This window comes from Plectropomus leopardus, chromosome 11 (assembly GCF_026936395.1).
Source record: "Plectropomus leopardus strain MGB_pleo_1.0 chromosome 11, ASM2693639v1, whole genome shotgun sequence".
In the NCBI taxonomy this organism is placed as follows: domain Eukaryota; kingdom Metazoa; phylum Chordata; class Actinopteri; order Perciformes; family Serranidae; genus Plectropomus; species Plectropomus leopardus.
In genome coordinates, this window is record NC_142186.1 from 25913776 (window position 1) to 25936064 (window position 22289).

At 40.0% G+C, this 22289-nt stretch overlaps 1 protein-coding gene across 1 annotated transcript; it reads right to left on the minus strand.

Moving 5' to 3' along the window:
• Positions 1-587: 587 nt before the first annotated feature.
• LOC121945955 (calcium voltage-gated channel auxiliary subunit gamma 7b) lies at positions 588-20520 on the minus strand. Its single transcript, XM_042490342.2, has 6 exons — positions 20247-20520; positions 12510-12705; positions 12103-12189; positions 9965-10105; positions 6432-6577; positions 588-4376 (listed from the first exon to the last, which is right to left on the minus strand). Exons 2-6 carry the CDS (start codon positions 12703-12705, stop codon positions 3927-3929), a joined length of 1020 nt encoding a protein of 339 aa, XP_042346276.1. The 5' UTR covers positions 20247-20520; the 3' UTR covers positions 588-3926.
• Between the last annotated feature and the right edge of the window lie 1769 nt (positions 20521-22289).

Genomic DNA, 22289 nt, shown 5'->3' on the forward strand with positions numbered 1-22289 from the left:
CTCCGTGGCTCATTCCATTCACTCTACTCTTTTTTTGACCTTGACCAAGGTATATTTATGTAACATTGACCAGATTTTAACTTTTTAATTTAAGTTTCACTTCCCTTACTTTATGTAAGTGATGTATGCAATTCATTCTTATATCTTAAATGCTGTGTTTTTAGTCGCAGGCTGGTTATGATAAACAGCAACAAACCTCCATGCATACACAATCACATATGCTAACAAATGCAGTCACGCAAAAATGCATACACACATACAACGCTCTGATCAATTGTTGCCCTCAGGCTGTGGTGGCTTGCCGTGACTGAGGAGGGAGCCTGGTTAACACCCAGTGGTTCACCGCAGTGCAGTGTGCATTCACTTACAACAGTTCCCTCCATCACTGAGACCAGCCAGAGAAACACTCTTTATGTATCACATTATTATAAGAGCACAAAGGGCTCCTCTTGTCAAAATGAGGGGGTTTTGTAACCAGCTCTATCCAAACTCTTTTATAGCAAAAAAAAAAATTAAAGAAAAAATTTTGAAACAAAAATATGTAAATTCAGCAGATAGTCAGAGCAGGTGAACAGGGTGAAATGAACTCAAGTTGAAAGTTTTATTCATGTTTAGAGGAAAGTGAGTGACAGATGTCAACACTTTCAACAGTGATCTTAATCACAACTGCTATTGAATTATGTAACTCAACATTATACAGCATCAGTTCCATTGAAGCACTGAAAAGCGTTTGTTTTACCCATTTTCTTTTTCTTTGCAAAGACGGTCATGTGCAAGAAGTCCAGGCTTTATGCAGAAGCGAGCGCGGCTACACCCTTTTATGTAATCATGTAGAGGCAAAGAGAGAAGCTGGGCGTACTAAAGAGGGAAAAACAAAGAGGTACAGAGATGAAAAAGGAAAGAACTGCCACAGTTTAAGAGGCACCGGATGATTATCGAACGGCTCTGCGAATTAAAATGGAAATTAGAGATGTGCAGGGAGAAATAGAGCAGCTGTGCACAGTCACAAAGGTCATGTTGGGGTAAGCAGTAGTCTGAAAGTTATAGAGGTGGATTTTAACCAAAAGGTTTAGATGCCTGTTGGTCGGTAAAAATCTATTGAGAAAAATACATTGATATTCTCCAGCAGCTTCTGTCAAGGTGCCCTTAAGCAAGGCACTTAACCCCCGAACTGTAACAGCAGAGCAAACAACAGACGGCTGCAGTTACACCAGGCTTCACCTCAATATGAATGTGTGCAACTACATAAACAAAAAGCAGGGCGGAGCTGAATAACCACACGCTTCCTCTACAAAACCCAGCAAAAAGGCCAAAATATTATGATATCTCCATGATCTCACTTTATATTCCCGTAACAAAAGATTCTCATGCATCACATCTTCTGTAGGACCTCAGTGTGTTTCCCTCTCTCCAGCATCACAGTGATAATGAAAACCAGCCATCACACAATGACACAGTGGTTTAATTGTCATTACAGAGATATCGACATATCCCTGTGCATGATGTGCCATAAAGACAAACTTAAGTTATTCGAAATTCAAGTTTGACTGTTTTTGAAATGCAGGTGCTGCTTGTCAAGAGAGAGAATTCATACTCGAGATGAGATACTGATAAATTATTTAATAGCATTCAGGGTCTAGAGCATCTGAAAACATAATTGTAGGAGTTTTTGGCTACAAAAAACACACACACACACAATCACGGGCAGATTTTGAGATAATGGGTCCCTGGACACAGACATGCCAAAGGCCCCACCACCTCTTCTACAAGGAGGAAGACACACAGACTGTATAGCTGTTTAGCCTGTTTTTTTTTTTAAACTTCATTTATTTTTTGTAGTCGTTACACATCTGTCGGCTGTTTTGTGTCTCTTTGTGTTAATTTTATGTCTCATAGTAGTTTGTTGTTTTTTTGTTTTGTTTTTTTGTTTTTGTCTGTGTTCAAATGGTCAATTGTCTCTTTGTAGTCATTTCAATCTATTTAAAGTCTCCACCTAATCTGACCAGTGGGGCCCCTTACACTCAGGGCCCCTGGACCTGTGCCTGGTAGGCCTGCTCATTTATCCATTCATGCCCACAGTATAATTTGATTAAAGTGCGTAGCTAAAACATCCTACAATGGTGTACATAGTCTGCTACATTGTGGTGTTGAAGAGAAGTGCTACTTTAACCCATACAGGATCATCCAAAGACACCTGATTAACTGATAACAAGTAGTTCCTCTGCAAAAATTAATCAGCCGATTTTGATAACAGAACAATGTTTGTAATTTCCAAAGCAAAATGCCAAACACTTGCTGGTGCCAGCATCTGAAGTATAAGAATTTTGATTTTTTTGCCATAAATGGTAGAAAAATCAATATCTTTTCACTTTTGAAGAGCTGGTCCAATAAAATAAGCCATCATCTTGAGCCTTCACATTTGACATTTGTCATGATTTTCTGACTTTTCATGGACAAAATGATCAATCAAGAAAACTACAAGCAGTTCAACTGATAATTCAAATAATCATTTGCTCCAAAACAGCTAAAAACACATTTTAGGTACTCTTGAAACCTTTGGCATGGTGCACTGTCACAGACGGCCACTGAAAGTACTGGAATAAAGCAGCAGACTCGACATTGTCTACGTAATGTCAAAAACAGAAGACCTGCATTTCACTAACAGTGGTATCGTCGTTTGAGCAGCAAGTGTAAGTGTAACTGATACTTTCATCATGTGAGTTTCCCAGATATATAAACAGCTTTGAAGCTTTAAAAAAAGTCTTTAAAGCATAAATCTTTCACCATGTGCACGTCACCATTAACTCATCTGTGCTGCACCACCACCTGACACACAGTGCAGATCAGTGAGGAAGTGAGAGTGCATGAAAAGAGTGACCTGGGCCCCGGAGCTGATCCAGGGTCAGTGCGGAGCAGCGGCCAGTAGAGGGCATCAGCCTGCCGCGTCAGTGTCGGGTGGTTCCTCTTCCAGACCAGCGTGCGCTGCATCCAGCGGGTGCGTTGTTGGTTGTAGTGCGCCTGTTGCAGAGTTTTCATCCAAAGCAGAATGAGTCAGACATTTTCTTGATGTGACTTGTGCCAAAGCTTCATTCATAATTTACAACAGCTATATATAAGTTCTCATGTGCAATTTTATGTACAAGAAGTTTAGAAATTTGTATCTTAAACAAATATGTAAAACAAAAAGAAGATTTCTTCTTATGATATTACAGAGCATCATCCACTTCTGTTTTTTTTCTACAAAGATTAACAACATTCACATACAGTGTTCTCATTTCAGAATTACTCTATTGTTGAACTAATTATTTTCATTAATAATATTAATTGTACTACTTTGACACTGTGAGTTATGAAACTGGATTGATGATGTAAGAAATTCAGAGAATATATTTTTTCACATTTACCTTTAAAAGGTACATGTGTTTTCATGAATTATGTATGTAGAAAACTATGTGCATCCTCAGTCTTTGTGATCAGTGTTTTGCATTGTACATTTCCGAGTGCATACAAATTTCCTGCAGCACTGCAGTATCGTCGTATTATACCGCAGCCCCCCGCTCTCCCTGCCTCACTCTCCCTCCCCATATCTCCTCTGTCACTCAGCTAACCTCTAAAGTCTTTCTAGGAAACACTATTTTGCCTCTTTCCATTGTGACAAACTGAATTCCTCTTATGCTTTTCCACTCATCTCCTGTCTTCATTTTTCTCCCCATTCTCTGTCAAATCCTCCACAATCCTGTTAAATATTTCCTTTGTCCTTGGTTCATATTGTTCCAAAGCTACATTTTATTTTATGATTGCCTCTCCCCCCTCTTCATCTCACATGATCTGTGCTCCGAGCTCTGCATTCACTCTCATCTAAATGTACAGTGTACGTGATTATGAGGAGTCAGTGTCTCTCCTTCCCTCCCTGATGCTCCCTCTTCCTAACAGGGGGAGGCACTCATGTGCATGTGCGTGTGATAGTGAGGAGGAGGCACGGGTGATGGAGGCATGGCCATGGGAAGAGCCTGGCCTTGAGGGTGTGAGGAGTGCGACCTGGTGAGAGTGTGCGTGGAGGGGTAGCCAGCAGACTGCGGGGGCATCTGATAGCTCCCTGCGGAGGAGGACCCAGAGGGTGGACTCCCCTGCCCTTGGAGGCTGCTCTTGGGCGGCGCCGGCGGTGCCTGGTTGAGCTGGATGGAGATGTCGCTGGAGGCTTCAGAGGTGCTGCGGCCTCGCTTCGGCTGGGGCCAGGAGGATTCTGGGTGGAGGAACTGTCCGCTGTAGTCGCTGCTCTCGGACAGGCGGGGGCGGTACAGCGCAGGGTGGGGGCGGTACATCTCCTCCTCAGCGTAGCGCTTCATAAACAGATAGACTGACATCACCCCGGCCCCCTGAGACAGAGAGTGAGAAGAGGAACAGGAAGAGATGAGGGGGTGATAAGATGCGACAGGGAGAGAAGGATTTAGTTGCGTAAATAAATTGAGTTCAGAGACAAATTTCAAAGACGCAGTAACAAGTGATGGCTGGGGAAATTAGATTAAAAGTGAGTGAAAGGCGAGAAGTGTTAAAAGAAACGTACAAAGTAGAGAGGTGTAAGTGCGTGCTTTTGATTTAGAGAGATGAGAGTGCACTCTAAGTTCTTTTAAGCCCATAAAACAGATTGAAAAAGAAAGAAAGGAGACAAGAGTGTGGAGAACAGAGGAGAGGAGAAGAGAGGAGAGGAGAGGAGAGGAGAGGAGAGGAGAGGAGAGGAGAGGAGAGGGGAGGGGATGAGAGGGGAGGGGGTTAGTGTCCACTGCACCACATTAAGAGCAGTACTGCTGATGGTGGGAGAGAGGCAGGAGGAGCTGGGGTGGAAGATGAGCAGAAGATTCATGTGCAAGAAACCTCACCACACGTGGATGCACACATGAACACACACACAAACCACTGATACCTCACCATATCTTCAGAAAACCAATAATCTTACCTCCTTGCACACTCAGCATGCAATACTCAGTGAAAAAAAACCCACTCGTACCACAGAAATGAAAAATATTATCAGTGTGTAGCATATATGCAAACAGACCCAGGGTACAGGCTTCATTTCAATGCTGAACGGGACAAAGTAAGCGCAAGGTCCGTGGGTCCTACCCCAGGTGATTTTTAGCACTTCATTTCCTGCACTCTAGCGATTTTTTTATGCACTGACATGTGCCTTTTCTGCATCAATATCCGGTGGAATGCCTTTATTTATGTAAAGCAAAACACAAAATTCAGGCACCAGGTGATAATTTAAATGTGAAACTGGAGACCATCCTGCAATGGGATCACACCAGCCATGACACTGATTGGTGACTTTAAGGTCCAGTGTGTGGGAGTTAGGAGGATATATTGGCAGAAGCCGAACATAATATAATAGGAATCTTTTCTTCAGTGTATAATCACATAAAAAATATGCCTCGTTGTGCTTTCGTTATCTCAGAATGAGCTCTTTTATATCGATATCGGGAGCAGGACCTCTTCCGCAGAAATTGCCATGTTGCACCATTATGTTTTCACAGTAGCCCAGAACTGTAGCGTCCATACACAATTTCACATTTACACATCAGCCACAATAGTTAGCAGAACCTCCACAACAAGCAGTGTATAAGAAACACTCATTTGTAATGTGAAAACGCTTTAGTCGGTGCTTCTGCAGTTTCAGATCACCTGGTTCATTTGTGTTGATGAAGAAGAGACCTCTGCGAATAATTTGGCTCTTTGGTAAAAAACCTCCTAAACAATGAACACTGAAGGAATTCTAATTAGGAGAATTGCAATCCTCACCACTAAATGCGACTAACAGCAAAGCCAATCCTTAAACCTGGAACTGGACGTCAATAAGCGATCAGAAAGACACTGGGCCTTTACGTTGAACAGACATTACATTTTGGTTGGAATGAAAATTAGGTTGATGATTTTACAAATGTCTGACTACATTTGGATTTCATGTTGTGTGGACGTTACAGTACGACATTTTGCAGACATTGGGTTTTACTCTCTATACATTTTGACTAAATGTCACTATTTTATTCCTCCACATCAAGGTAATGTTGTCATGAGACATTAGATTTTTGTTACTTAACAACATAACTTAAAACCAACAAACATCATCATCTTATACATCATATTGACATTGGTATTAGACGTCCCGACATTGAATTTTGGTTACCCGCCGTCACAACCTAAATTCAAGGAAATATCAATGTGTCACAGTGTTGGTGGCCAGCTGGGCTATTGACAATGTTGGAGGCAGGACTCGTAGTTGAGAGCCAGATCTGTTATCTGTTTGTGTAGCAAAATATTGACTGTAATGTTGAAACCATTTATATTCCCTTGAAACAGACACACACTCTATTACTCTCTTTTCTACTATATTTTATCATGCACACACACACACACAGACACAGAGAGCCCAGACTGACCTCTTTGAGTAAGAAGGAAGAGGCAGCGAAGGCGAACGACCAGCCGTAGTGGTAGTTGAAGAACTGCTCGGGCTCCCTGGGTCGGTTCATCACCTCGTCATTAATACTGGAGATGTAGAGCACCAGGCCCACCACCAGACTGAGGCCTGAAACACAACACATTAACAATGACACTGAGTCAGCGAGAGAAAGAGAGAGCAAGGAGGTCATTATAAGCCCATACAGACAGCTGCACCAGTGTGGCGAGGGTTTAAGAGACAGAGAGCGAAAGAGAGAGAGCGATGGCATGAGGAGTGACCACGCCAAGCAATTAGCCTGCAAAATGCTAACATTAATAAAGAGATGGGAGAGAGAACAGAGAGAGTGTGTATGTATCACAATGACAGATAGGGAGATAAAGACTAATGACCTACAGAGATGAAAGAAAAAACGTATTTTTTGCCTTGTAGGAGCAAAACGATGCAGAGCTTATTCACAGAAAAAAAATACTTACTCAATTTTATACGTTTTTGAAAATTTGGCATAAAATATTCTGAAGTAGCATTTACATAGGCATCTGGATAACCTGATTTCTCCTCTGTTGTATATTATGTCCTATTTGTGTTCGTGTTCTTGTGTTTGCTACTTAGTGAGGACCAGAACAAATTTTTAACAGAGTGAGGACATTTTGGCCTGTCCTCACTTCCCCAGAGGCCTGTTTGAGGGTTAAGACTTGGCGCTAGTGTTCGGGTTAGAATTGGGTTTATGTTAGAGTAACGGCTGGGGTTAGGCATTTAGGGAATTCATCACATCAGTGAGTCCTCACAAATGCACATGAGTGTGTGTGCATGTGTGTGTGTGTGTGTGTCTTGAATTGTCTGTTTAAGTGGCTTCCTTCTTCCCCTGCAGCAACCCTATTTCATGCAAAAGTGAATTACTAAATTGTTTTGCCAAAATTACTTTTGAGAGAAACATAATTTCAAGTAGATTATGTTCAATTCTTATGCCAATTCTTTCCCCAAGTGTTGGCGGTGGTAGTTTTTGTAAGTAAGCAGTTGGGTTTAGACAACATAAGACTTTGGTTTACTTTAACTTTAACTTATCATTATGATGTAAATGCTGACTGCACAATGTAATGGCTATAAAATAATGGCACCGTCAGTGTTTAGATTTGTTTCATATAAGTCTTGCTTTTACTCTGCAATTCTGTCTGTCACCAGGTACAAAAATGGAGGCTCGAATTACAGCACGAAGGAAGTTTGTAAACCACTGCGCAACCCAAACAGGAAGAAGATAGTGCTGTCTTTTTCCCCGCTGCCTATAGGTAGCTATTGCCAAAGAGTATTAATGTCACTTCTGAAGTTATTATTATATATTATATAATCCTAACAAAGTTTATATTAACATTATAGATAGATGTAATTTTTGATAATTACTTTAGGTGCTATTATTGGACGTTGCATTGCTGGATGTGGCAAAAAAATACATTTTGAATGAACATTTTGTGACTCTGGAGTTACCATTCTAAAAAATAAGCATGTCCTCAAACAACAAATCCATTTATTTAAGTAGACATAATGATCCCAGTCAGAATTTTATCATGTCAAAAAATGCTTGTTGAAACATTTTCTTATTAGGATTAACATTATTCAAGTGGCATACTTTTCTCTCTTAAAACACATTTGCTGTTTTTGATTTGTAGCATATACATGTAATTTCTGTTAGACAGGGTTGGAGCTTTTTTTTTTTACTTCACGTATCCCAAGAGTAAAGTACCTTTATTTTAATTGTCATAGTGTACTGTCATATGTTGATTATTGACTGAGTTTGTACATATATTATTTGGTTCTTCTTGAAAAATTACAACAAAGATGTTTCAAAAAAGAGAGCGATAAGAACTGAAAGGAGGTAAAAATCTGAGAGGCGCTCAGTAAGAAGCTGCATACAGCATACACTGTAAACTTTCCATAAATCATATCAAAAACGGCTCTCCATGACCCCTTTCTCCCAGAAGCAACACATACAACATTAAAACCCCCTCCTCCGAGAACACTCACTCACTCTCCACTCTGCCGTAGAAATGTTATATGCATGAGATGCAACATATGGCCAACATCGAAGAATCAATATTCAAAGAAAGCTGCATGCTGTAAGCAGCAAATATGAGTATTTTTAGCTCACGCTGCAAAATTCAAATGTACCACAGGGCTGACAGGCAGTTATGTCCTTTACAACAAACGGCCAGTTTAAGAGGCTGTGCTGTTGATTTAAAATTGAAAAGCATGGAAAATGCAGAAACTGTGCTGCTGCCAATCCTGCAGTGGAAGAACATCTTTATCTAAATAAATAACAGCAGGAAATTGCAGGAAACATGCATGCACATGCACACCAAGAGCCGAGGAAGAGAGGATGTGCATGTGGGCGAGACGAAAGGAAGAAGAAGTAAATAATGCCTCTACAAGTAAACATGCATATGCAGGATATCTGTGGGGTAAGAATAACCATGCTTGAACAGCTGTAGCTCCAGACTGTGTTTTTTTTTCCACTCTGAATTCTGTAATATTACCCAAAACACCACCCAAACTACAATATTTACCAGACCACTCTGTCTTCACACCATTCTCACATCTCAAACAACACCATATCCACAGTGACTACTGGGAGAATATACTCTGAATGAGGGTGTGAGTAGGAAGAGGAAGGAGAGTACGAGGGGGGAGAAAATGGAAAGAGCAAAGAAAACTGAGAGGCTGGGTGAACAAGAGAGGAGGGGGAGGCAGAGGGAGGAGGGGGGAGTAGTGTTGAGAGAGAGAGAGAGCGCGGCTTAGTGCAGCAGAATATCTAACCGCTGAAAAGCAATTTGATACACTTGCCCCTTATTATCACCCTATTATCAAAATACCTCATAAAGTAAAACACTGCGACACTTCCAGCACAGGCTATAAACATTACATAACCCCCGTTACATAACACCTATTATTCTGCTGCACCCTTTATCAGCAAGTCCCCGCCACGGCAAAGTCGGGAGCTGTCGCGGCAGCCCACGTTTGATGCTCTTCTGAGCTCTGCGGCACGGTTTCTTTCTCAAACGTGTCAAGTGAAACAGCCTTTGGAGAACATGAGCTCCAGTTTGGCTCCTGACAGTCTTTGCTGCACACTGAGGAGGAGAAACGGGAGCATTACAGCCACCTGCTGTTCAAAAAGGTTAACTACACTGATGCAGAACATGAAGCTGAAAGACCTGCTCATGATGCTGTGCATGAGTGTTGCATGTATTTTTATGTATTGCATGAGTTTTGACATTCTCCAGTTCATACTTTGTCATATAACACCTGCTTGAATCCAAAGTAATGCAAAGTCAGAGCTGCAGGAAACTCTCACCCTGAAAACTAAAACTACTCACCTTCTCTAATGACAGCACACACACCTGCACATGCACCAAAAATAGAGCTGTGACGGAGCGTGTCCATGTGTGACACGGGACACACCAGGCGGCTGTAATCAATCACAGAGTGAATGTGCGCTGACAGCGGGACATGAGTAATGGCTCCCACCTGAGAGGATGAAGAAGATGCCGGACACAAAGGCCAGGATGGTGCGCTGAGGCCGGATGTGTCCGATGTTACTGATGACGAAGGCGGTGAAGACGAAGAGCAGCGAAACCATGGGGAAGGGGGTGGCTGTCCGCACCATCTCTGCAGGGAGGAGAGGTCACTGTGTTAAACAAAGCTGATGTAATGCGTCCGTTAACTGCTGGGAAAGGTGAGTGATAATGTCTGTGGAGCTCAAGAAGTATCAGGTAATACAATCTGAGGCTGTAGAGCGTAGAATAGAAGGTCAGTTATGTGGAGATGTTGTCATCACTAAAATAAGGACATGGGAAACAGACTTTCCTCCTTGCAATGTTCTGCTTTTGACATCGTATGGACACATTTTAACAAGGTTTGGTAATGGGTTCTGATATAAAACATTCGTAGGAAATTGCACCAAAACACAGCAACATGGTTGTAAACCTGTACAATCAAAGAAAAACACCACTGAATTTCAGCTTTTCACGAAAATTAGAGCATTAATAGGCTCTATTGCAAATATATTTATATTAAATACTCAGTTCTTCCTGAATGTGGAAAACCAAACCCAAAATGTTGTATTGTAAAAAAGTCATTATTATTCAAAAACAGCAAACTGATAAAGTGATTGCTGATGATGAACTGACAACTCTTGATGAACGTGTTTTTTCTTACTGCAGAATGAATTTTTGAAATATTGTTTGAAAACTTCTACATAGCAAAGTTTCTTCAGTATGTATTATTCTGAATTAAATCCTTCAAACCTCCTTTAGAGAAGTATTTTCTGGATCAAAGAACACTTTTAAAAAAACTTTGATTTGGTATTTCAATCTAAGTTTATTTTAACCATGTATATCAGTTTAAAGCGCATGATTGTTAATTAAGATGGTTTTGTTCTACATCACTTCAGTGTATTTAATACATTTGCTGTTGGAAAAAAAGGTTGCACCTAATAAGTATTTCAATCTTTCCATGTGTTGATTATATTCTTGATTAATATCAATTAAGCATCCGTCCCTGTTTCTAAGAGTCAAAGGTAAAGTCTTAGCTCACATTATATTCTGTTAAAATGTAAAAATATATTCAGTTTACAGTAGTAATATATTGTTTTATTATCATTGTCGATTTCAACTTGCTCAATGAACACATGACGAAAGACTGTAATATTGCACTCAAGGATTGTTTTTTAGTTAGATGGATGAGAGTGTCAATAGAAAACTGTGCTTTAAAATGTACATATTCTTTTTTTCTTAATATTGCCTTTTGTGTTTAATTAAATTATATTTAGTAAATAAAAAAATGTTTGAAATAATTTCCTTTCATTTTTCAATTCAACAAGGTATTTGTTGTAATCTAGCAGTATACAACAGGCAGCAGAACTGGGCAAAATTTGATATCTAGTTATCACAAGTAATATTGTTATTGCAATATACAACCACATCATCAGATTTAACACATTTTTCCTTATAGCATGCAGCCCTACACTGTAAAAAAACATTTAAAAACAGTCAAATGAAAAACATGTAAAAATTACAATTACGAGTAAATTATCATAACTCAAATAAAGTACAAAAGCAAGACATTTACAGAAATTTTCAAGGTTATATGGAGTCATTTTAAAGTCTTTACACTTTTTTTCCCTTAAATTATTACGATCAAACACCTTCAATGAAATGATGACACAAAAAGTTTAACAGAAAGACACTGTTTATGTGCAGATTTTTTTCTAAATTATTAAGATAAAATGCCTTCAATAAAGTGAAAAAAGATCAAATGACTAGCAGCAGTGGCCGCAAAACAATATTAAAATATCCTAATTCAAATAAAATTGAAAGAAATGTTATTATTGGAAATTACTGGATTTGCAGAGGAATCTACAGTGATGTAAAACAGAAAAAGCAGCGAAATCCAACAATTTATCAATTTGTCCTTTAAAAAACTACTCTAAATGATTAATCAATTATCAAAACATTTGATTAATTTCTTTTGATCCAGTACGAGTTGCAGCCCTAATTTTGTGTTCAGGTTTCAGTACCCAGGATCCCTCAGCAGAGGGACTCTGCAGTGACTCTCACGCAGCAGATCATGTGAGGCGTCACACGCCTGTTGTATGTTTTACTCACTGAGGATATTTGCCGTGTTCTCAGTGGTGATCTCGATCTCGGGTTCAGTGAAGTACTCCGATGCAACACATCTCCCGTTTTCTGCTCCTGAGAGGAAACACATCAAACAAAACAAGGAACGCGTTGAGCTTTGTTTTTAGCATCGGAGTCACTGTTGCATGAGGAAACAAAACAAATTTTTAAAAAAGCATGTGGGTCTCTGTGGTCCTGCTCACAGGTAACGATCATGTTCTGTGACAACTATGATTCTGGAGGCCAGGAGCTCGCTTTTCTCCCCTCGCTGCTCTCTCCTGCTGTGTGTGTGTCGCTGTGATGATGAGGATATATGACCACACACACACAGCAGCACTGTTTGAACGTTGTGTCGTCATTCTTTAATTTTTGAGTGTGTTTTTGTGTCTGCTTACCAGCCACGAAGCAAACTCTCCAGAGGCCTGAATGCAGCGCCATCTTCACCTCCATGCTCTGGTTCTGCTGCAGGATGATGCCCTCCACCATAATCAGCCAGTAGTCTGTGGACACGGCCACACCCACCAGCAGCAGCCCGCAGGCCCCGAACACTGTGGACAGGATGGTCAACGCACGGCTGCTGCACGAACTCATCTGGAGGACAGAACAAAAGAGAAAGGGGTGTTAGAGAAGAGGAGGAAATACATGTCAAAACTGCAGAGACACAAATGAAGGTAAATTTGGACGAGGTCGTGGAGGGGGGGTTCACTGAGGGGAACACTGAGACAGACATGTGACGCGCACACATGCAAAAAGCCACTGGCGTCCTTACTGTCTCGCCCTGTTATTGCTAAAGATGAGTTGGCGACACATCCGGTGGCAACCAATCCTGATAAAGGTCAGAGAGGAGCAACAGATGAGGACTTCACACTGAACTTAAACAAAAAACTGAGAGACAGAGACACACACACAGATCAGGACAGGAATGAGAGTGTGACTCACACATGGTCTTTCTGTGACTTAGTTCTGGTTGACTGAGAAAGACTTCACTGCAAATCCTTTGAGCACGCTGTCTGTATGCATTTGTGAGTTTTCGTGCACATGTGTGATTGTTCAGCCACTAGCTTTAATCTGGACCGCTGTTCAGTATCATCAGCTTGAGAAATAGAGAAGAATGTGGAAAACACACAGCGGGGTTGGTGTTTACTCTAATCACCCTCATTTTGTTGAGTTATTCAGCACATTATGCGTTACACTGAGAGGATTATTACCATGATGCAGCTGACCTCATATTTTCTGTTTTAAGAGGTCTCTTTTGTTTTGATCATTTTTTAGACTTTGTTTATGCATATCTTTTATTTAAAGTTTTTTTTTTTTAATTTATTTTAATGCTTCTATGCCAGCTACAGCTGTGGCCCGAAGCACTATGCTGTCAGGTTGTCCATCCTATTCTTATGAACACAAAACTTCAAGAAGGCCTTGAGGGATTTTCTTCTGATTTGGCACAAACGTCCACTTGGACTCAACAATGACCGGATGATGATGATAGATGTTGGTGGTCAAATTTCACTGTGACTTGGTCCATATCATTTTTATGATGTGCAATATCCAAAATGCTGCACCTAAGACTCCAAAACAGGAATCCATAAACCAATGAGTGGCATCACGATAGCTACATCCTCCATTATTTTTACAGTCCAGAGTCAAACAGTGAGGCAGATGATTCTCTTTAACTAGAAAATGTAGCACCTCTAACATATCATATCTGGAGAGGAAAGAGTGGTTTGATACAATATTAAAATAGAAATATGTGGATATAATAAAGCGTAAGAAAACTTCTCGCATACTTTTTGCAATTTTTTTTGGTCTACAGTCAAGTCAATATCTTGCTTCCAATTGAGTTTTTCATCTACAAGAACACCTAAAAAAGTTTTGGGCCCAGGATTGTAGCATCTCTCAGTTGTTTTTGTATCAGTGCGCGTGTGCTGTGAATATCACATTGTATCTCAGACAGTGCAGCCCATTAAAGCACACTTCAGTCACTGTAAATGAGATGTGACATTGTAATAACTAGCTGGAAGAGCCCAATTATGGGTACGCAGTGATGCACCTGCTCTGCAACAAGGAGTAAACACACACTGACACTCAATCGTCCGCCATTCAAAACTGCAGCAGTGGCCTGATGTGCACCGAGAAAACTTTTCCAGAATAATTACATACTCTGCTGTGTGCAGCCTGAACTGTGGACAAGAGGCCCTTACTGTCAAAAAATAATTGATAAATAATTGATATTAGTTGTAACTCAAAGTGTTTTTACTCCTCTCCTGTCCAGAGTACTCGAGCTCTTGTTCTTACAGTCGCTGACAGGAGTGAAATCAGCCATGCGCTTGTGCTGATGTAACACATATGCTGCTGCAAGGTTTGAAAAGACGTGTGTTTGAGCTTTTCTCCTCACATCACTGCTGTGCTGAGCTGTTTTTTTTACATACTCGTGTCCTGCCTTTTTGACTGCCATTAATGCAACGTTCACCACATTCGTTTGCATAATTTCTTTTTGCATTATTATCTGTAAAATCACTAAAAAAAGCACAAAAATCCAAATTATTATACATAACAGACTTTGAACTTCCATACTTTATCACTGCATTGTGGTGTGAACTATTTGCATACAAAAGTGCAGTAAAATACATAATGTTTAGGCTGACTAATTGACCGTTTATCGGGCACTGAAGACGGCTTTGATGACAGAGAAATGAATGCAAAATTAATGACTTAAACATGAGAACCACTTTATTCTTCCTCTACTCTTTCTTTGCATGACAAACCTTTGAGTCTTTGAAGAGCAGAGTTACAATAGGGACAGCCATTCTGCTGGGAAATAAACTCTTAAAGATTAAGCTTGGCCTCATCTTATCTCGACAGCCATTGTGCGAGACGTGACCATTATAGAAGTTGCTTCAGCTTCTGTGCAGCAGCGGGGATGAATAGAGCTTCTTTTGTGAGCGAAGCGTTTGTGTAAGAACAGAAGCAGCTGATGGTAACGGGTACGCGTCAGAGAAACCCTCTGAGAAATGACATATAAGGGCATGATGAGGCTGAAATAAGCGCAGAGTGAGTTACTGACTGGACAGACAGATGTGAGGGGGAACATATGACCAACTACAATCCAGTCCTCAGATTAGAGATGAAAAACAAAAAACCAAAAAACAGATTATCAGACACAAGGTCACGACTAATTCTTAAAGGTGAAGTCTTAAAGGAACAGTGTGTAAGATTTAGGGGATTTACTGGCATCTTGTGGTTAGGATCGCAGATTGCAACTAGCTGAAACTTCTCCAGGTTACATCACTTTATGTGTTTTTTTCATATTTTTTTTTGATAACTTAAGATCCAGACATTCAGGTTGTTTTGTTTTTTCACTGGAAGCCAAATTATCTGCAGAGGTCTCTACTACTAAATAAACAAATCCTGTAATTTGAACTTGCAGAAACACAAATTAAAGCCATTTCACATTAGAAATCTGTGTTTTTAAATGCTGTTCAGCTCACTGCTGACTACAGTGGCCGACACAAACACACGGGTCGCCCTGTCCAGAGCCAGTGTTAGGTTTGTCTGTTCTGGGCTCCTGTAGAAACATGGCGGTACATCATGGTGATCTTCCTAAAGGAGGACCTGCTCCCTGTGCAGATAAAAACAGCTCATTTAAATGTAACATACACATAATGATTCTTATTTTTTCAGGTAATTATATAATACATTTGTGTCTGCATTTTGTGTCTAGCTACCTATAAGAGGCTCTGTCGCTATTTGACTTTTTATCCAGTTTTTATCGAGTTATACACCGTATCTTATCGTTTTACTTTTAAACCTTTGTCATTTTAACTATGTACTTTAACTGGATGAAGGATTTTAGTAATCGGACTTTGATTTTAACTTGTTTTATGGATTTGCCTCTACTGACCACTAACGGAGTGTCAAACAAAATCTGTTTCTAACAGTATCCTGTTACCGACCACTGGATCACTGGATCACCACCGCCGGAGAGTCGCAGCCAAACCGGAGTCCTCGGCTGCCTCCACCGCACCGCGGCCCTGGTCTGGTTTCTCGGCCTGCTCCCCCTACAATCATCATCTGGGACTCCATCATCAGACGCGTGAAAACACAATCCTCCACCACTATGTGCTTCTGCAGCGCCACCGTTAACGATTTAGCCTAGCTGCCGAAATCCGTGGCGCACGAGATGCACGCTCATCGGTGGGAACGAAGGGAATCTTACGCACGTGATGGTCTCCATCTAAGTCTTGGGGTGCGTGAAAGCTTTCCTCCAACATAAACTTCACCATCTTACACCATTTAGATATTCAGTATATTGCAAACAACCTTTGCGTCATCAACGTCATCATCCACAGCATCACGTGACTGACTACCGACCTCACGTGACCCAGGTGCACTCTCCACTCCCCTGCATAGCACCACCAGCTCCCCCTGCAGTAAAGCAACATCCAGTGACTGTTTAATAATCCCTGTCATGATCGCCAGCTGACAAAATATAAAAAGATCTTTTTGTGTGTTTTTTTTTGTGTAAACAAATTTTAACCTCAGACCTGCATAATACACACGCAAACTACCAGGTCAGGCAGAAAAGGAGGAGGTACAGCGACCATCCTCTCAGCTTCACTGGGTTTTTAACACCTTATATTTGATGATTACATGTATTTTGAATATCATTCCTTTGTTTTCAGCAGCTCTTCAATACTGTGCATGTGTCTCTACAGGCCACCATAACAATGCCCTTCTTCAAATTTCAAATTTTTCAGATCTTCTATCAATTCTCCACACCAATTACAACAGGGTTATTATTTTAGGTGATTTTAATTTGCACGTAGACGATCAATCAGACGTTTTAAGCCTTGGAATTTTTAAATTTGCTTAATTGCATGACACAAACACCACACATAACAAAGGCCAGTACTTCTGGCCTGTCTGCACACATATCTTCAGTTGTGGAAGTGGGCATCTCCCATCATTTCTGTGTCTTTTTACTGTCAGTTCTTTTATACAACAGGATATTTCAGAGCAAACTGTCAGGAAACACTACCTTACTGCCAAAGTTGCTGCAAATTTTATTGAGCTTTTAAGTGACACTCCTGCAGACTTTTTACCCTCCTCCCGTGATTTTATTGCGGACAGTTTTCACAATAAACTTAGATCAACCATTGATACAGTGGCCCCTTTAAAATTGAAAAAAGTCTCTACAAAGACAACACCTCCCTGGAGGAATGCAGAAATTAAAAAAATTAAAGAGAAATTATCGAGTAGCAGAGAGGAAATGGAGAAAGAATAAATTAACAATCAATTATCAGATTTTCCGTGACAAACTGATTATCTACAACAAAGCAATTAAACAAGCAAGACAAGCACACTTCTCAAAACTGATAAATGATAACCGGAACAACCTGAAAATACTCTTCTCAACTATTGATCGTTTAATTAACTCTAATTTTATTAAGTCTAGTAGTACGTCAACTGTCCACTGTCAAATGTCATATGTCAAACACGAGGGAAGTTTGTCCTGGTTGATGCTGATATGCTGGATAAAGTTGTCTCACAATTAAAACCAGCAACCTGCTTTTTAGATCCCATTCCCACATCCTTTTTAAAAAGTGATTATAGCTTTTTAGATGAAAATGTTCTTAATATTGTAAACTAATCTCTTCAGACGGGTGTTTTCCCAAATGCTTTTAAGCCCTGTCTAAAGAGAAACAGTTTTGATCCCTCAGTTTTTAATAACTACAGACCAGTGTCCAATCTGCCATTTTTAAGTAAAATTTTAGAGAAACTTGTTTTTAATCAATTAAACGATTTTATAAACACCCACAATATGTATGAAAAATATCAATCTGGCGTTTGAGTAAATCACAGCGCTGAGACAGCACTGGTCAAAGTTGTGAATGACCTCAGGTCAAATATGGACATGAAAAAAGTTTCCGTATTTGTCCTACTTGATTTAAGTGCTGCCTTTAATACTGTAAATCACTTCATTCTTTTAGATAGACTTCAAAATTTGATTGGCATCTCTTGTACTGTTTTTAACTGGTTTCAATCTTACCTCACTGATAGACAATTTTATGTTACTATGGAAGAGCACTCATCAAGAAGCTATAAAAATGATTACGGAGTTCCTCAAGGCTCAATTTTAGGTCCGATACCTTTTAATGTTGTCATGATACCACTTGGATGGTATCATGACATGACTGCATGGCATACACTTCAATAGTTATGCTGATGATACACAGTTGCACGTTGCCGTGTCTCCTGATGACTCAGGGCCAGTTTTTGCCCTTTTTAACTGAATTTTAGATATCAAGTCATGGATGTCAGTAAACGTCCTTCAGCTCAACCAGGACAAAAATGAGATCTCAATTATTGGTCCTGAAGCTCAGAGAGAGAAAGTGATTTTAAAACTAAAGACATCATCACTGACACCCGGTAAACAAGTAAAAAACCTCAGAGTTATCTGAATCGGCTCCTACCTCTGAACCCTAAATTTTGGATTTAATGTATAAAGCATTTTGTGTTACAGTTCATCTGTATGCAAAGTGCTATACAAATAAAGTCTGACTGATTGATTGATTGAAAGAAAACATACATATTATATTTAATTTCTGCGAATACATACAAACTTTAAGTTTCACACCAAAGTTTCTTTAATCAGAGGTTGTGGTTCATACAACAGGCCCAGAAGTGGTCACTACTGCTGCTGACACTTGGTGGACAAGAGTTTGGGCCAGTGTGATTGAGAGAGTTCAAGGTAAGTCTCCCAAAAATCAAAAACAAATCAGTGGAATTACATGAAATAACTGGAGGCACAGAAGAGGGAAGATGAGCAGGAAAGAGTCGGGCTCAGAGATGAACAATCACACCTTCCAGCAGTTGGAGGACGTGCCAAAGTGGTCAGGAATGAGTGAGAATCAATCGGAGTTGCAACCCAGCAGAAATGAGTGGATGTGCCTGAGTGGCTCTTCTAGACTTGTTCAGCACCACGGACAGCACCCTCATCTCTCATAGACCGCATGAAAAACATCCTGATGCATTTAGACACAAACGAAGGGAACACATTTAACGCCCATGTATTGTGCACACATCTTGCCCCTAAAAAATCCTCTAAATAGCTGTTGCAAATTTGTAAAAGCAGCTATTGTAGATTTGGAATTGACAGGAAAAAAATCCCAGTTAGATTTGTGATAACAATCCCGTTTTAGCACTGAGAGACAGGCCCCTCAGCTCCCTCACCCAGAAAGTAATGAGCCAATTGAATTGGTTAGATAGGAGCCACAAGGGGGACAAAAGGTTTAATTCTCTCTAATCTGTCACAATCTGCAGACTGACATCACCTCGAAGCCTCACTGGGGAGAAGGAGAAAGAGGGAGTGATGGGTAAGAAGAGGAGATGTGCAGAAAGAGAGGAGGATTTTTTGGGTACATGCTGCAGATATAGGTTAACACAGGGAAAGACCTTGGCCCAAAAAATGCAAGGAGTACCCAACATGGACGCGCATGTACGACGGGGATGCGCCTACACCTGTGCTAAACTGACCAACCTTGACGTCTCAAAAATCAACCCGAGGAGAACTCAGATGACTTCATAAACGCACATATCGTGACTCAAATGGTGCTCATGATCTCTCGGGGCTGCGCACTCCACACAGCATTTTCACGCAGCCGTTAAACATCATTTTCTGTAAAACTGCATGCATGCAAAGCGCGATCTGGACCCCGGTCCAGGGCTTACTGAGGCAGTGATGTGCGCATAGGATTGTTTAGAAACCCTCCTCCTCCTCCTCCTCCTCCTCTTCTACTGTCTGTCACACACACTCACACGCGGAGTTTGGAGATGATAAACACAGAGCAGGGAACATGTGAGCCACTCACACACACGCGCGCGTACTTAGGATGAAATGAGGAGTAGAAATAAAAAGCTGCAGGTTCAACTGTGATTTCTTAAATGACAAACATGAGCGACTGTCTTCACGCGAGCACGAGGTTATGAATGCTTTTCACAGCTGTCATCACACAACACACACACACACACACACATCTTTACATGGTGGTTTGGAAAAGGCGTCATCGTCACAATTACAAGAAACACAAGTTTGGGTTTTTTTTTTTTTAAAAAAGGGGAGAAAATATACTCACCCTGCCACGAGAGTCGTGCGCACACGTCAGTAGCCAAGAAACCTCACACCAGGGAGGCTTGGTGGATTTTGGTCCTCCTCTTTTTCTCCTTCTTCTTCCTCTCTCGCTCTCTCTGTTCTGTGTGTTTTCCCTTAAGCCCCCTTACCCATCCTCTAAATCTCTCACTCTCTCTTTCAGTCAATCTGTCCCAGGCACTGCGGTGGATTGGTTCAGCGAGCTACTTTGGCTACAAAAGAGACATAGAGGGAGCAGGAGGGAGAGAAGTGATGGAGAGAGAGAGAGAGAGAGCGAGAGAGAGAGAGAGAGCGCGAGAGAGAGCGAGAGAGAGGGAGGGAGAGAGAGAAGGGGAGGGAGGTCGTGTTAAAGTACCATTTCTCCTCTTATCATACATATATCCTTTTTAAAACGTGTCTGTCTATGCAGTGGTACAGTTATAGCCTTTCTCGTTGCATAATGTAGTGTAGTGTATGCCGTTTAATATAAAAGGTGTTGTTTAGTCTACACACCGTATAGTAATGTGCAAACACATGTTTAAAAATCTGTTTTATGGGTTTTATTATGACATTTTCATTTTTAATTTTTTTTTTCTTGTGTCCGTTTGTCCTCAAAATCAGATAGGGAGGACTTGATGATAATTTGGTGCATAACATTTATGTTTTATTACATACTGGTATTGTTTTATTCCTAGGTTATGTATTTTTATTTATTGTATTATTTATAGGTTTTAAGCACTGACAGAGAGCCAGGATTTAATGCATTTCATTTGACTGTGCGTGCACTGTATTTTTTTTATGTATATGACACTTGAACTTGAACTTAGGGCAAATATAAAGACATAATATATGATGAGGTAATATAAAACAAAATGTTTCCTTATCCGCTTTGAGGGTCTAATGACAGGGGGATGTAAAGCCCTCTGAGTCACAATGTGTTTTGTGATATTAGGCTTTACAGATGAAATTGAAATTAGTATTGGTAGAGCACTTTGAGGCTATTTTGTGATCGTGCTATAATGAATTTTGATTCAACCCGATAAGTCTGTAAAACACTTTTGGTTGCCTATGGGTATAAAATGTTATATAAATACATGTGCCTTGTTTACAATTAAGAAAATTTACAAAAGTGCTGACCAGGATGACTGACAGAAATCATGCCCAGGGACCAATCTGGGGGGATTTTTGAAGTTATATCAAAGAGCTATATAGCTATATCGTTATAGTCTAAAAACCCTGAAATATGATTGTTATTCCGTCAAGGTCTACCTTTTTCATTTCTATTCTAGCTATTTATTTTGTTTTCAATTATTTTTTCATTTTTTATTTTGGGGTGGGGGTTGACTTGTGTTGTGCCCTCTCTACTGATCTCCTTTATTCTGTATTTTGTAGACATTTTATTGTTATTGTAGCCAAAGAAATGTCTCATTTGATATGTTAACCTGTCATGTACCAACCCATTAAAAATCAATATAAAAATATTAAAATCACAACAACAAAAAAACATTTACAGAAGAATATGCATTTGTGAGAATATGTAAATATATGAAGTTATTAAAGGGGCTGCTTTCAAAAGTGTACAGTTGTGCGGGAATGTGCAAATGACTGTGCAGGGGATGTAAAAGTTCAGAGAATATAGATACAAGAATATGCACAAGAGGGGCGACAGTAATGATTGTGGGTTGTTACTGTACATTTAAATTTGTACATTTTGTCTTATTATTTTTAGCTTGTCACTTATGTGTCGAACACAAAATTTAACTCACTTGTATGAAAGGTGCTCTACAAATGAAGTTTGACTTATTACAACTTTTTTGCCTGTTTTTCCCCATTTTTATTTATTATTTATTATATTCTGTCATATTATTCTTTAATATTCATTTTATGTCAGCATTATTTTGCAATAATTATTATTTTTAAATGTTTTTGACATGCTTTTTGCACGACTGTCCTTAATTATGATCATAACGATGATGTAAATTAATGTAATTTCTGTGAAATCCAGTTTACAAAAATGAGAAATACCCCGCATCACGTATCAAAGATGGTA